At 38.3% G+C, this 16,470-nt stretch overlaps 1 protein-coding gene across 2 annotated transcripts in view; it reads right to left on the minus strand.

Annotated features, from left to right (window-relative positions):
• Positions 1–8,388: 8,388 nt before the first annotated feature.
• Positions 8,389–16,470, minus strand: part of fgfrl1a (fibroblast growth factor receptor like 1a) — a 59,572-nt gene continuing 51,490 nt past the window's right edge. For both annotated transcript variants that reach the window (XM_026279648.1, XM_026279649.1), the window contains exons 4-7: positions 16,054–16,131; positions 12,724–13,008; positions 11,710–12,063; positions 8,389–10,188 (exon numbers count right to left, since the gene is read on the minus strand). In XM_026279648.1, the coding sequence (XP_026135433.1) occupies positions 9,782–10,188; positions 11,710–12,063; positions 12,724–13,008; positions 16,054–16,131 (1,124 nt within the window). In that variant the 3' untranslated portion in view covers positions 8,389–9,781. The remainder of the gene's footprint in view (positions 10,189–11,709; positions 12,064–12,723; positions 13,009–16,053; positions 16,132–16,470) is intronic.

A 16,470-nucleotide genomic window follows, 5' to 3' on the forward strand; every position in this document is an offset into this window, starting at 1 on the left:
ATAAAGAGTTTTCAGTGTCTTGAGTTATTTATCTATACTCCTCATTCATTCTCTCTCTCTCTCTTTCTCTGTTAGGGATTTCATGCTTCATCCAAAACATGGCAGGTGATGCATGTGAATGGAGAGCGATTATCATCACTCGGCCTGCCGTGATCTGCCCCGGCTGGTAATTCACCGTCTTGTGTCGTGTGTTTCTTGAGTTGCCCAGTGCAACCGTTTCCAACAGTACGTCTGTTTTGTCAAGACATCCAGCTCTCTAAGAGGGGCGAGGTGCGAACAGACAGTATTGTACATGTGAAATGTGCCTGAACTCCAGGGCTTCAGAGGGATTTAGGGTAATTTCCTGTACCGGGTCCAGCGAGAGAGAAATTCAGCCCTCGGGCAGGCTGTCATTGTATCACGAAGCCTGAGAAAAATATAAATCAGACTTCCTTTGTACAGCCCCAGGGTGTACAAATGAGTTGTGCTGCTTAAATGAGATAAAGAAAACAGTTTGAGAGTTGGCATAAGTGATTGTCCAACGTTAAAACAGAGAGAGTCTTTGTGCTTTCAGCGGTAATGAAGTGATTTATGTTCCATGCTTCTGACCCCAACATATTGAAACGCTTAACCAAAGCAGGTACAATATAATTTATTGATTTGTATTAGGCTAAGTTAGCTAAGCTTTTATTAGGCTAAGTTAAGCATCTTTTCTGTCAGAGTAAACACAGAAGCAATTTTCTTGAGAAACAGAATTCCCGAATTAAACTTTGGTAAGGTGTAGACTACTTTAGCCTGAAATGACAACAAAAAGATGTCAACATTTAAAATTGACCTTGTTCCACACAGCACAAACGTCAATGTTAGTTATCAACACAGTCATGAATCGGCCCCACGTCATCAACTACTCATTCTAGCCACAGCTGTGATTAATGATATTGTAATTTCACAATGCGGCCGGTCATGACCTGCTGTCCTGTGAATAATTACAGGAAATAAGTTAAACGATGAGGATGCCCTTGGATGGTCGCATTTAATGCAAACAGTGTGTGGTAACACCTGTCAAACACAATGACGGCACTTCCTCCACGCCGAATCCTCTGGTTTCTTTCAAGGTGCTAAAGGGGGTTTTATCTGTGTGAATGGCTTTATGGAACTTCCTGTTTAATTGTTGGCACGTTTCTCCCAATTGCCTAGGATGATAAGCATCTGTATTATAGATCGAGGCATTTCAGATGTCTGTTGTGGCTTCAGAGGTGGTCTGAAGGAAAAGATGGACAGGTAGGGGTTGGAAAAGCACAGCGCTCGTATGTTTTAACACACTTGCACAGATGTCCCACATGTGAATGGCTTTGATGACCCTGATTTCATCCCGGGCTTTCATGATGTCAGCGGGGCTGTAGAAAGATTCCTTTCCTCTAAGGCAGCTTGGCAGGATGTGTAAAGAAAGGCCGAAAGACAACACCGAGATTAAGCTGCTTTTGTCATGGTTCTGTGGCGGACTTTAAAGGCTTTGGCTCTGGTCCCATATCACAGACACTTTTTTTTGTCCCTCCTCTCGCTCTCTGCATCTTTTTCTTTTTGTACGCAAGGTAAACATTTAAGGAGAGCCACTGGCAACGAGAGCGGGTGTGTGTGTGTGTGTGTGTGTTTTTTACACTCTTTCAAATGGCAGCTTTGTTGTTGAGGGAGCCATTATGACTGTTTGAATAAGGAGGAAAGCAAACAGAGAGTTCATTCATTGAAAGAATCAGCCAGGTATTCCCAGGTGTTGGTCTTATAGACACTCACGGTTTCTGTGCCTCATTGAAGACGCTCACTCATCGCTATACATGAAGAACTGCAGGAGCAGAATGAAGCGATTGAGAAGCAGCGGTAGTGCTTTCAAAGCTGTGTGGTATTTTAGCTTCCTGATTACGCCAAATCCTTCCTGATCTTAAGCATACAAATGCTCAATTTGCAATGGCTATATATATATATATATATATATATATATATATATATATATATATATATATATATATATATATATATATATATTTACACTGCAAAAAATGACTCATCTTGCTTAGTATTTTTGTCTTGTTTCTAGTAAAAATAAAAAAATAAATAATAATAATTTATATATATATATATATATATATATATATATATATATATATATATATATATATATATATATATATAAATCAATAAAAATACATAAAATAAAAATTCAATCAAGATACCTTTCCTATATAAGCCAAATGACTTAAGATATTTAGTCTTGTTTCCAGGGGGAAAAAGTACAGTAAATTAAGTGTATTTTGCTTAAAACAGGTAAAATTATCTGCCAATGGGCTAAGTAAAATATTCTATAAAACAAAAGTATTTTAGTTAACCCACTTGCAGATACATTTACTTGTTTTAAGCAAAATGCACTTAGTTTAGTTTTTTTCCCCTAGAAACAAGACTAAATATCATAAGTCATTTAGCTTATCTAGTAAAAGAATCTTGAGTTAAGAATTGTTAAATATTTTGACTAGAAACAAGACAAAAATACTATGATAAGCCTTTTTTTCAGTGTATAGTATTACACTAAAATATAATGAATTAAAAATAATTCATAATACTTTATAATAATCTTTTAATAATAATAAAAAATCAACACTAGAAAAAAATATTGTAAAATTTACAGTAACTTACTGACAATTTAGGTTGTCAGTAAGGCTATAAATTAACAAAAGTACTGTGAATCATCAACTGCTACTGTAAATAACACAGCATTTAACAAAATGCATTTACAGTACGGTACAGTAATACTATCGTGTTAATGTATTTTATTTAAGGAAAATCATTGTCTTAAATTAGCAAATTACCATTTAATTTAAACAACAACAAAAATAACAACAAAAACGTCTCCGCTTACAAATGTAACCATGGTTCCCCAACGAGACACTGTGTCCTCTAGGGGTCGCTATGGGGGGAACAGATTATCGTGACCCGTGTCTGAAGCAAACATTGAAAAAACACCAATGATTTGGCCGGCGACAGCCTCTGATGTCACTACCGCCAGGGCTATAAACAGGCACAGGGAGAACACTTCATTGACTTCCTCATCTGAAACATGCGTCCAAAGCATGGCAAGGAGCTAGAGGATGCAGTGTCTCGTTTCCTACATTTGTAACCTGAGATGTCCCTTTCAAGAGAACTTCAAACTGCGTCCTCTAGGGATCGCCATGGGGAACTGTATACCCACGCCGCCATGCTGAGGGGAGTGCAGGCCAAAATCATGGCGAACACTAAGTACCAACTCTACCATTTCCATCTGAGTTGCCCCTGGAACGTTTAGACAGCCGTTTGTGACAGTACCCCTTACGGCCAAAGGCCTACATACCCAACTTAATTGTTAGGGCCTCGGCCCGGGGTAGAGCTGAAGGCTTGGAATCAGGAATGATTCCATTAAAGGGATAGAGCTGAGAACCTAGCATTCTATGCTAAGTCTTGCCTGCCACACAGGGGATACTTCTTGCTTCTGCATAAGCTTGCTGAAGGAGCTGTCTCAACAGATCTCTAGTAGCAACAACCTGTTTAGATAGGTATCTCAGGATACATAGGTGGAGTGGCGCCCAAGATGAACTCAAGAGATGGCCCGAAATAACCACGCCTCAACAAATAGGATTTTAGAAAGAATCCACAATACTAGCTTGCAAACTTACCACAGTGTGGATTTCAGAAAGTGCACAACGACATCACGTGCACACTTACCATAGCATGGATTTTCCATATACAGAAGTATATACAGTATATACAGAAAGGGTTACATACCCTGGGGGAGGAGCGCGAGTCGAGACACTAGCCTTCTGTGTCCGTCTTTGATCCTCAGATCGAGACAGGCCAGGACCCCTATGTTGTTCGGGCTCAGACCTGGACCTTAGTGGAACGAAGGGTCTGAAAGCAGTGGAGCATGCCTTCGTCTCCCTGAACTTCTCGATCACTGTCTTAATGATAATAATCACCTCTATCCTGGTCTCTTAGCAGATCAGTCTGATATGCTTGTTAGCGCGCTTCCATGGCAAGTCCAACTTTGCCGTGGCGCGATCCATAAACTCCAACAGCTCTACATACGCAGGGCAGGAGGATTGAGAAGGCTCAGCCTCAGCTTCTTCACCATCCTCAAATATCTCCTGCTTTTCCTGGGTAAAAACCCAGCAGAGCACTAACCTCAGTATCAGAAAGTGTTAAAGATATAACATCATCCTACCGAGGCTCTCTCTCGTCCACTGCCAACGATCATGAAAGGGAAAGTCCCTCTCTAAACCATTCAGACAGATCCACCTTTAATTCTCACGAGATCATTCTCCTCCATTCTCCTCCATGCCTCCTCCATGCCTCAATGACGCAAAGATTGTGTGTGTCATCGGGTCAAATAACGCTGACATGGATGCACACATTGTCTAAATGCTTGCTAGTAGTCACCATGACAGACAGAGAAAGCTCACTCTTACCAGTTCTTTCAGATGCACGGTTCAAACAGAACAGTCAGTGAAGACGAAGAAGAGAATGACGTGTTCTCCTGTCGCCTGTTTATAGTCACCACCGGTAGTTACGTCAGAGGCTGTCGCCGACCAACTCATTGGTGTTTTTTCATTGTATGCTTTAGACACGGGTCATGACGAGGTATTCCACCCATAGCGACCCCTAGAGGACACAGTTCAAAGTTCCCTTGAAAGGGCACTAATATTTATGCTGTGTTAATAATGTGAGTAGAATTGTTCTGGGAATTAATTTAATTTGAGTCCACTAAAACAGAATATATACATACATATATACATATACATATATATATATATATATATATATATATATATATATATATATATATATATATATATATTTTTTTTTACTGAATTAACTATAAAACCACTGATTTAACTCATTTAATTAATCTGATTTAACAGCATACATACATGCAATAATGAAATTAGCAAAGAACTTATCACTGCATCAGAAAGTGCCTTTACATAAAGCAACAGCATAAGATTAATGTTTCTCTGCTCATCCTTGACTTAAACACAGGCTCTTTAGCTTTATTCTGCTGTAACCCCCAAACCACAGATAACAGAAACCCTATTAAATCTAAATCCCTATTTTTTTTGTGAAAAAAACACAAAATACATAATGTAACACTTCAGTTTAACATTTACTTCACTGATCTGTCTTTGAATTTGCATAAAAAGTTTTTGTAAGTGCAATGAACTTACACTAATATTTGAGTGAAATTAGATTTAATAATTAGTTTAATATTTAGTATACATTGCTTAATTACCTGATTTTACTGTAAACTATATTGACTTGCAAATCGCAGCCTTAGATTAAATCAACTGTAAATAAAAGAACACCAAATAATTCATTAAATACTGTGCATAAAACATTTTGAGGTGTATAATTACATAATTTAAACACAGAGAGATCATTTATCATCATATTAATTTAAATACTGGTGACATAACAAAATAATAAAAATGTTATATAAAATAAAATAATAAACAACTAATGACCATAATGGTGAAGAAACAAAGCATTGTCAATTAAATGTCAACATTATCTAGAGCTATGTGCTACTCACCTACTATATATAAACTACCATTCAAAATCTTAGGGTCATTTTATTTTTTTAAGAAATTAATGGGCTACTTTAATCAGCAAGGACACATTATGATGAAGTGACTGCAAGGACATTTATGATGATACACTAAAATTAAGTAAATCTATATATTAAAGGGTTAGTTCACCCAAAAAGGAAAATTATGTCATTAATGACTCACCCTCTTGTCGTTCCAAACTCGTGAGACCTCCGTTTATCTTCGGAACACAGTTTAAGATATTTTAGATATAGTCAGGTATACTGTCCATGTCCAGAAAGGTAAGAAAAACATCATCAAAGTAGTCCATGTGACATCAGAGGGTCAGTTAGAATTTTTTGAAGCATCGAAAATACAAAAAAAGCAAAAACTATGACTTTATTCAGCATTTTCTTCTCTTCTGGTCTGTTGTGAGATTTCAAAACACTGCAGTTTAGTGATATCCGGTTCACGAATGAATCACTCAAACAAACCAATATCCCGGAGTAATTAATTTATTCAGACAGTACACTGACTGAACTGCTGTGAAGAGAGAACTGAAGACAAACACCGAGATGAACAAGATAACGAACGAATGACTGACACATTCACGAGTCAAGAACTATTTCTGTCAGACACGTCTGATTCTAGAATCAAGGAGCTGATGATTCTGCGCATGTGTTGTGTGATTCAGCATGGAGCAGACTGACACAGAGAAAAGAACTGATTCTTTTGGTGATTGATTCTGAACTGATTCTGTGCTAATGTTATGAGCGCGGGTAAACAGAAAGCTTGAATCAAGGGCAATCATTGCCAATGACGCCATTAGGTCAAGAGCAAAAGAACCGGTGAACCGTTTTCTTCAACCAGTTTATTGAATCGAACTGTCCGAAAGAAGCACTGGTGATCCGAAAACCAATGCAACTGGTTCTTGACTCGTGAACGAGTCAATGTTTTGTTCGTTATCTGGCTCGGCTCGGTGTTCATCTTCAGTTCTCTCTTCACAGCAGTTAAGTCAGTGTACTGTTTGAGTACATGAATTACTCCGGGATATTGGTTTGTTTTAACTCAGAGGGAGTGTCAGCCATATCAAAAAAGGTAACAGCTTAAGTAATTTATGGATTAATGCGTATTGGAGACGCGAAGCATTTCAAACGATTCAGTTAGATTTGGTGAACTGGTTCAAAAAGATCCGGTTACATCGAATGATTCGTTTGTGAACTGGATATCACAAACTGCTTTGTTTTGAACTCTCTCACAACAGACACGGAAGAGAAGACAATGCTGAATGAAGTTGTAGTTTTTGCTATTTTTGGACCAATATGTATTTTTGATGCTTCAACAAATTCTAACTGAACCTCTGATGTCACATGGACTCCTTTGAAGATGTTTTTCTTACCTTTCTGGACATGGACAGTATACCGTTTACACAGCTTCAATGGAGGGACAGAAAGCTCAGACTAAATCTAAAATATCTTAAACTGTGTTCAGAAGATGAACGGAGGTAAAATTTAAATGTTTTTTTTGGGTGAACTATCCCTTTAAGCAGCACAATGATTGATAATAATAAGAAATGTTTCTTAAGCATCAAATCAGCATATCAGAACATCAGATATATATCTGAATATCAGATATTTCATTTTCTCATCCAACTTCATCCGAGGTCGTTGTTTTACCTTTTTTTGTAAAGGGTATTTGACTTTCTTTGCACTTCGCTTTGAAAACATTGGGTTGGCACTTCTACCTTAGTTACGTGCAAACTTTCCAAAAAGCATATACATTTTTATTTTTTAGAAAATGACAGATCGTTTCGCTAGATAAGACAGTTATTCTTTGGCTGAGATCATGTAGAGCCATTTGAAGCTGCAATGAAACTGCAGTTAGGACCTTCAACCCACTGGATCCCACTTAAGTATATAAAATAAATTTTTCCTCAAAAACCTTAATTTCTTTTTGAATGAAGAAAGACATGAACATTTTGGATGACATAGAGGCGAGTAAATTATCAGGAAATTTAATTTTGGAAGTGAACTAATCCTTTTAAGGATCCGCTGCTAATCCAACCCGATCTCACGGCAATTAGTACATTTTTCACGAAGTGGCTTATTCGTACGAATTCGTACGACCACACTCGTACAAATTCATAACATTTTGCCAAATCGTATGTATTTTACAGGTTGCACAATTCGTATGAATTTGTACGAATGACCTACACCTAACCCTTCCCCTAAACCTAACCGTCACTGGGGTTTAGACAAATCATATAAAATCGTATGAGTGAGGTCGTACAAATTCGTACGAATAAGCCACATCATAAAATACGTACGAATTGGTCGCGAGATAGCATTGGCTAATCTTCGCAGGACATGTTCAGAGGTCATGTGCAGTCATTCCCTCAACACATCAGAGCTGTTTTGGCAGCACCTGCACAATATTAGACAGGTGGTTTTAATGTTGTGGCTTTTGTATAATATTTTGTTACTCCAAGGAAGTATGTATAAAATTAGACAAATTTAATGCTATTCCAAATAAAGATACAAGTTGTTAAATTTGTAACAGCAGACATTTTGTGACTTCCAAAGAAAATGACACTCAACACATTTTCATACCTGGTGAACAAGAGCTTTATCATTTTATGATAATTATAAAATGATTTTAATGTTTCAATGTGACAAACATATATATATATATATATATATATATATATATATATATATATATATATATTACATAAAAACAGGCCAGACTGTACAAGATTGTCCATACAGAGATAACTAATTATAGGACCATTGTGTTATTTTTTCCCCCCCACAGCACATAAATATTTAACGCTTGATATACTGTATGCTACATAGCTTACACTGCAGCTAAGGGAAGACAATGCTAAGTATACTCATATTTGGTTTAAAACATCTAGATAATGCCCAATTCAAAGCATCAAAACATTGCTTACAAATAAATTAACTATGTTAGAATCACTAAAGTTTGACAAGGTTTCCTCTTTTGGCTGGCTTTCTTAAAATAACAGGGGCAATGAATTACAAAAAAATGTTATGCTGAAGTAGCTAGCAGTGCATTCCTGTATTCCCGCAGTCCTTTCAGGATCGACCTTTTATCATGAACAACACGGTAAACACATGCACGGACAATGAGTTTCAGTCTAACGTTTGTTTTTGAAACTCTGACTCACTTCTGTAAATATTAAAGGGGAGCCATTACATGAGCAGTCAAAGGCATTTTACACAGTCTTCATTATAGTGGTCAAGCTTATGAAAATACAACTCCTCTTTCACATAAACGAAAAAAAAAAAAAAAAAAAAAAACAAGGCCATAGGGGAACTATGGGATTGCGGTACCTCTGGTTATTCAGACCAGGCCCTGAAAATAAAAGCACAAAGTTAATGAAAACACAAGGAACCCTTGCCAGTACACACAATGTCAAAATCTCATCATATCTTTAGTTACGATATAACCAGAGCTCAAGGATATTCTCTTTTCCCATTAAAGATACAGTTAGAAAACTAGATTGAACCTACACCATTTCTTAAAGTTGAAACATGGTATATACCATACCTGCAAAAACAACACGCACATACGCTCTCATGCATTCAGGCGGTCTTTAAAGATATAAACCGTTACAGGAAATAAACTTTAATGGGATCTCTCAATATCTGCAAACTATTTTCTTATGCATGCAAACGAATGTTTCGCGGAGATTTGGTGAGAATCCAAAAAAATCCTTTTGGCCCCATCCACAAGAATAGTCAATGGGCTTATGAAAAAATCGTTCTAAAACACCGTAGCATCAGCAGTTTGAAAGCGAATTGAAGAGACAATACATTTGTGTCTTTTGTCCCATACAAATCTGCAAAAGTGTTTACTCTGTCAGCAGTTTCTGCGAAAACATTTCTCCATTTCAAAACAGACTCAAATATCGTCATTTGTTCGCTAGCCTTGCCCTTTTCCACCCTACTGTTCATAATGTCTTTATGCTTGCGGTATTCAGAGCGAGGGACTGGTTAGACTGCAACAACGTGGCTCAATTGTCTTTCCATTCACTAGGTTTTGAGCAGAAATGTTTGTTTGAGAAAGCCCTTGCCCATTCTGGCCAAAATGCTGCCCTATTTTGGTGACAAAATGTTTGGTCAGAGACTGAAGAGATATGTGAAGAATGAACCAGAGTACTGTAAGTATGAAGGCTAACATTGGTAGTGGATGTGTTGGTGCTGGTGAATTTTGCCGTCCACGTGTGAGTGGGTGTGTGTGTGAATGTCTGAATAGATCTTTGGATAGACTTTGGGAGCAGCTTGGGCCAGCAGAAGCTGTTGTTGTTGCTGTTGAGCCAAATACTCCTCGTAGGTGACAGAGCCGATGCAGTCTTTATCGGCAGCCGCGAGCGCCCGCTCTCTAGGTGGCTGCCGGTGGCCATTGGGTAAGGTCTGGGCTGAGATTATGGCTCCTGAGGAACAATGCTTTTTGGACTGGCAGAACCAGAGCAGGATGGTGCCCAGAATGAAGATCACTCCTGCCGGGATGCCGATAATGACAGGCCAAGGAAGGCTGGGAGGCAGAACAGACGGGATCGGGGAGAATGGCGGCTTTGGGTCTGGATAAGGACAAAGATGAGAAAACCACAATATAAAGAACAACAAAATTGACAGTGCAATTTAGCAGTGTCAGATTAACTTTGTAATGAGGAAGAGTATCGCACGAGACATTTAGGCTGGAAACACACTTAATTCCTAAATTATTATGGTAATGTATGACATCACGACCAAGAGCACATCAACACACCTGCCCAAATCTACATGCTTATCTAGTATTGACCACTTGCAGGAATATGGACTAAAGGTGCATCTAAAAAATGTAGAATATCATTGAACATTTTTTTATAAAAAAAAAGCGAACCTTTTTATATTCTATATTCATTTCACACAACCTGAAATATGTTTTGTTTTAATTCTAATACATAAAATTAACATTTTCGATCAAATAAATATTAAACAAAATAAGGAAAAATATATTGAATAATATTATTAATAATAATATTCATACATATCAAACTACACTCTAAAAAACGCTGAAAACAGCATTTTTAAGAGTGTACTATATTATTGCTAATATAAAATAAAATACAATATTAATTGTCTTTTAGCCTAACAAAATTAATGCCAGTATCACCAATATGATACTGATAGTAACACCTCCATTAAATCAGTAATTATAGGCACTAATTTATCATTTTTGTATTTTTTAGCCCTAACATAAATCTGTCTTACCTTTATATACAGTATATATTTACACAACTGTTCAAAAGTGTAATAATAATGCATGCTTCCTGAGCACCAAGTCAGCATCTGAATGATTTCTGTAAGGACCATGTGACACTGAAGACTGGAGTAACAGCTGTGAAAATTCAGATTTGCATCACAGGAATAAATTATACTTATAACTATATTTAAAGAGAATACAGGGACCCACTTTATATTAAGTGGCCTTAACTACTAAGTACTTAAATTTTAATTAATAATTTAGTACAATGTACTTATTGTGTACATACATGTTTTTACATTGTACTTATATTTAAAAAAAAACTACATGTTATTACATCTGTATTTAATTTCTGTAATTACATTTATAATTACACTGTTGACCCATACTTTACACCTTAATCCACCCTTAAACTTACCCATACCTCCAACCCTCTCCCTAACCTTACCCCTGTCCCACCTCAATAGCAGCAAAAGTGTTTTACAATACAATATGACACGATAAGTACATTGTACTTATTTTTTTATGTAAGTACATAGTAGTTAAGGCCACTTAATATAAAGTGGGACCGAAAACAGTTATCTTAAATTGTATCAATATTGCACATTTATATATCTATAAAACATAAATGCAGCATTGGTTTTGAGATTTCTTTCAAAACATAAAAACCAAAAACATTAAAAAAAACATTACTTCAAATACGTTATTCATAGTGCATGTTTGTTCATGCTTTTAGCCATTGCTACAGCATGAGAAATGATGATTGTTTTGGAACAAGAAACCTTGACTAAAAAGCCTATTATAAGTGAACTTCAAGGAAACATTAAAATGCTACATCACAGAGAATAATACTGACCAGGAAGAACAGTAAGGAAGGCACTGCGGAAGCTGTAGCCCATGGTATTGGCCCCAAGGCAGATGTACATGCCAGCGTCCTCCTCCTTGGCTCGAGTGATAAGTAGCTTGTTCAAATAGGAGCCGTCTGGTCGTGACCACACATCACCCGTGGGCAACACAACGAAGCGATGGTCTCCGACCTCAATGGTGGAGTTGTATTTGCTCTCACCTCCTGGTTCGACCCTCTTTAGCCACTGGATAACCGGCTTGACGTCACTGCGTACTTTACACTGGAAAGATGTGGTGCCACCGTAGTCTACTGTAGTGTTTACTGGATGAGTTCCTGTCAAGATGGGCTTGGAATTTGTGCGCTCTGTAATGAAATAAGGACAATTTTATTTTCTAATCAGTATTTAACACAATTACGGGTCTATAATGCACAGATTGTTTTTCTATTTTGTGTCCTAAGATAGTTTTAGGCTATTTTGAGTATGGAAACAAAAATCACATATGACTCTACAGAAAGCAAGATTAATTAACCTCTCCCTGTTAGGATATGGTTGTAAAGTAAGCAAATGCAGCAAATTAATTTGAAGCAGCAATAAAAACCAGAAGCTGCAAAATAATTTGGTTGAAATAAATTGTATAATATGTGTGTGTGTGTGTGTGTAAACATACACACACACACACACACACATATATATAGAATTAAATGAAACAATTCCTTATCATGGATATAAAATAATAAGCCATTTACTGATTGAGACAGTTTGGCTGATGCTGCAGTGTGTTAGTGCTGCTAATAAAGAATGCTAACGTTATTTGTTAGGAATGATTGGGTCCTAAACTCTGACAGCATGCCAGACAGCTGTTAATCCCCCTTGAAGAGCCTTCAGCAACGAGAGAAATAATGTTAAACTGTTGTTAAACTGTTGCTGCATGTTCATTCTTTCAGTATACACTATATAAGTGAATCATTAAAAGCTCCATCACATTCCAGGACAACATCAAAGAGTTGAGGGGGATGACTCACGGATGACTTCCACTTTATAGGTGGCGTTGATCTCCCCAGCACGGTTGGACACATGACACGTGTACTTGCCGCTGTGCTCAGGTGTAAGATTCTTCAGACTGAGAGTCCACTTCTTCTTTCGGCCTTCGCCCACCTCCTCGGGCGTCAGAGGCCTGCTGTCTTTCAGCCAGACGATGTCAGGTCTGGGGTTGCCGCTAGCGGTGCACTTGAGCCTTACTGAGCTCCCCACTGGCCGGGCGATCACACGCTTTCTCATTTTGGCTGGCTGTGTGAAGCGGGGCCGCACTACAAAGAAAGACAAAAGGTTAGACAGCACTTTAGTTTTTTGAAATACAGTAACTTAAAATCTGATTGGAACAGTATTCTCAGGTTTAAAGCCTACTTTAATGGTGCCATAGAATGCAAAAATCACTTTTATAAGGTGTTTGAACTGTTGTGTGGCCACAGTGTGTAAAAACAACCAGCCTATAATGGTAAAAACCCACTCACTCATTGTTTTATAATTCCAAAAATCATAAATAGTCTCTCTACACAAGCAGATCCAGACTATAGCCGGTGAAAGTCCCGGCCATTTATGACGCTCTCTACTCTATTAGCATATACACAGCCCTGAGTGAGAAGCTGCGGTCTGCCATTACTGTTCTCTTGCTGTAGCTGCTTGGAGACAATGTCAGTGCCATTGAGCTATTAAAAGTGTTGTGTGTTGGGATGCACTAATGAACATAGGAGTCTCCATAAACTGCTGTGAACATAGTGGTTATCTTTCATTCTCGAAGGAAAAGTCCCGAAACCCCTCCCCGGAAAAGTCCTATACTTTGTGCTAACATTTTACACCGGACTGCCTCACAAACAAGGGTCAGTTTAGCGCTGGAGTTGTGGAAAGATTGCTTCTGAAAGAGGGATCGATACCAAACCTTTGTGCGCAAACATCCAGACTACAGACAAAGTAAGCATCACGCATAATATTTTGTTTTCCAAAATAGTTTTTTGGCTCTCTGTAAGGCTAATGTTGCTAAAGCTACCATTGTCTCTGACTGTTTTCACTTATCCTGCCTTCACGTGCTACCAGAATGATCATGAATAGGAATGTGGTAGTTAAAAATTGCTTTTGGAAGTAATGTGTGAGATCAGTAAAACAGTCACAGTGACACCGGTATATGCTCTTGAAGCTCCACACTTTTCTGAAAAGGAAGCAGGGTTGCCAGGTTATCGCAACAAAACCCTCCTGCAGACATGAAAAGCAACCCTTGGCTCATACCCTAAATGTGGCAATTTCAAGAAGTTATAAAAAACTATCTGTGGGGCATTTTGAGATAAAACTTTGCATACATACTCTGAGGATATCAGAAAACAATTTAAAATATTCTATCAATGCATTCTATGGCACCGGTGGGGAAGTCGTGGCCTAATGGTTAGAGGGTTGGACTCCCAATCGAAGGGTTGTGGGTTCTAGTCTCGGGCCGGACGGAATTGTGGGTGGGGGGAGTGCTTGAACAGCTCTCTCTCCACCTTCAATACCACGACTTAGGTGCCCTTGAGCAAGGCATTGAACCCCCAACTGCTCCGCGGGCGCCGCAGCATAAATGGCTGCCCACTGCTCCGGGTGTGTGCTCACAGTGTGTGTGTGTGTGTGTGTGTGTGTGTGTTCACTGCTCTGTGTGTGTGCATTTCGGATGGGTTAAATGCAGAGCACAAATTCTGAGTATGGGTCACCATACTTGGCTGAATGTCACTTCACTTCACTTTCACTTTATAAAGGTGACTTGACTTGACATCACAATTATGAGAATTTGGGGCAATACTCAGAACTCTTGCTCTGCATTTAACCCATCCAAAGTGCACACACACACACATTGGGAACACACACCCGAAGTCCTTTAAAAATGTAAAAAAAAAAATATTTTGATTTTGGTGTAAAACATTAATTAATATTAGTTTATTAGTGGAATAACAGTTCTATGACATTTGTCCAATTTAGTTTTAATTTCTAAGTCCGAAACTAAATAAAAAATAAAATGATCATGCCTACTACTTAAATAAATAAAAGCAGAAAGACTGATTCATCATAAGAATTTACACAACACCACTAACATTACAAAGAAAATAAAGCATAAAAGAGCGGACATGAAGTTCTTGTGTGGGCAAATTTACTGAGCAAAGCAAAACACCATGAATGCAATCAGACAAAGCAAACAGCAGCTCCTCTGCAGTTTCATTCTATAGTTCCCTGCTGACTGTTACAGCTCACAGCAGACTCTGAACAAACACCCCAAAAGCAAATACAATAGTGAACTAAGCAACTCCCACTAGCAGCCATCATAACTGCTATGCAACACAGTACAAAAACAAGCAGGTCAGGCCCTCTTTAAACACCGCTGAGTTTAGCGCTGCTCCGATATCAAATCAGATGGCAGCTGTCAGAAGCGAATGGAATGCTTCCCCCCTCACACTTCACATAAATAGCCTGCTCTTTGGCTTGTCAAACGTAATTACCAAAGCAAACACTGGGCTCCAGAGGTAGGAGTGTGTGACTCCAGGGAGTAATGAGCAACAGGAAATATTGTGGGGACCTTCCAATCCCAGACCACAGGGCTACCTGTCAGTATCTGGGAAGATTCAGACACATGTGTGCAGGTTTGGAGACGGGGATTGATGGGAAAATAAAGGGGTGACCAACTGTACGTGTTGTCCAAACCCTCTGTGACAGGCTCAGTTTCCACTGGCCACATGTTTATCCATCAGGCCACACATCAAATGTAGAGCACCAACACTCATCCAGCAAACACCATGCTGTCATATTTTGTAAGACCATGGTGCTTTGAGTACTGTAATATACTAATATGTTACAACAAAACAGCAGCGATGCTTTGCTACAACTAGATCTCATTACTACTGCACAAAATTTCATTGTTACTATACTACAACAGAACAGCAGCACTGCTATGCTTCAATTGATGTCATCGCTACTATATTACAAACAAAAAAGCAGTACTGCTGTGCTGCAACAAATTTTAAAACTACACTACAAAAGATGTCACTGCTACAATACTACAACAAAATTGCAGCATTGCTTTGCCACAACAAAAACCATCGCTACTGTACTACAACAAAACGGCAGCACCGCTATGCTACATTTAAGTTCTACAGTTCTATTTTTTCCCGCTCTTTAAATTCTAATGCAATGTAAAACTAATAGTTGCATTTCATGAAAAGCAGCTTATGAAACATCTTGGCAGCTGCAGCGCATATTTTCAGTGACTTTCTGGGCAGCAATTATAAATACCAGGAATGAAGGAGATCAAAGGGGATCAGAGGACTGTAGCACCTTACCCAGTTTTCCCGTCAGGTCAGTCGAGTACTCGGTTTCACCAGCTGGTCTGGCACCTACCCTCCCAGCACTGGAGTCATCTAGAGACAGAACGATAGAGGGAGAATGGAGTATTTACATATCAAAACAACCAAAAAAAAAAAATGAGAATCAACTCTGAGATTGTTCAATAGCGTTACTATAATTCTCCGGCCAAATCACTGCAATCCTTCACCACCTAAACCGAAATGAACATCTGTCTCTTGGTCAGCTGACTAGTAAGCAAAACATGATACTGTAGCTGAGAGCTTTTAAATACCAACACTGCATTTTAGGGATTGAGAGTAATCCGGATGTGTTCTTGTTCAAGTTTACTAGCTTGTTGATACAAGCCAAAAAGATTATTTTCACTGCTGACATTTCAAGATACATCATCTTGC

This window comes from Carassius auratus, chromosome 14 (assembly GCF_003368295.1).
Source record: "Carassius auratus strain Wakin chromosome 14, ASM336829v1, whole genome shotgun sequence".
Taxonomy (NCBI): domain Eukaryota; kingdom Metazoa; phylum Chordata; class Actinopteri; order Cypriniformes; family Cyprinidae; genus Carassius; species Carassius auratus.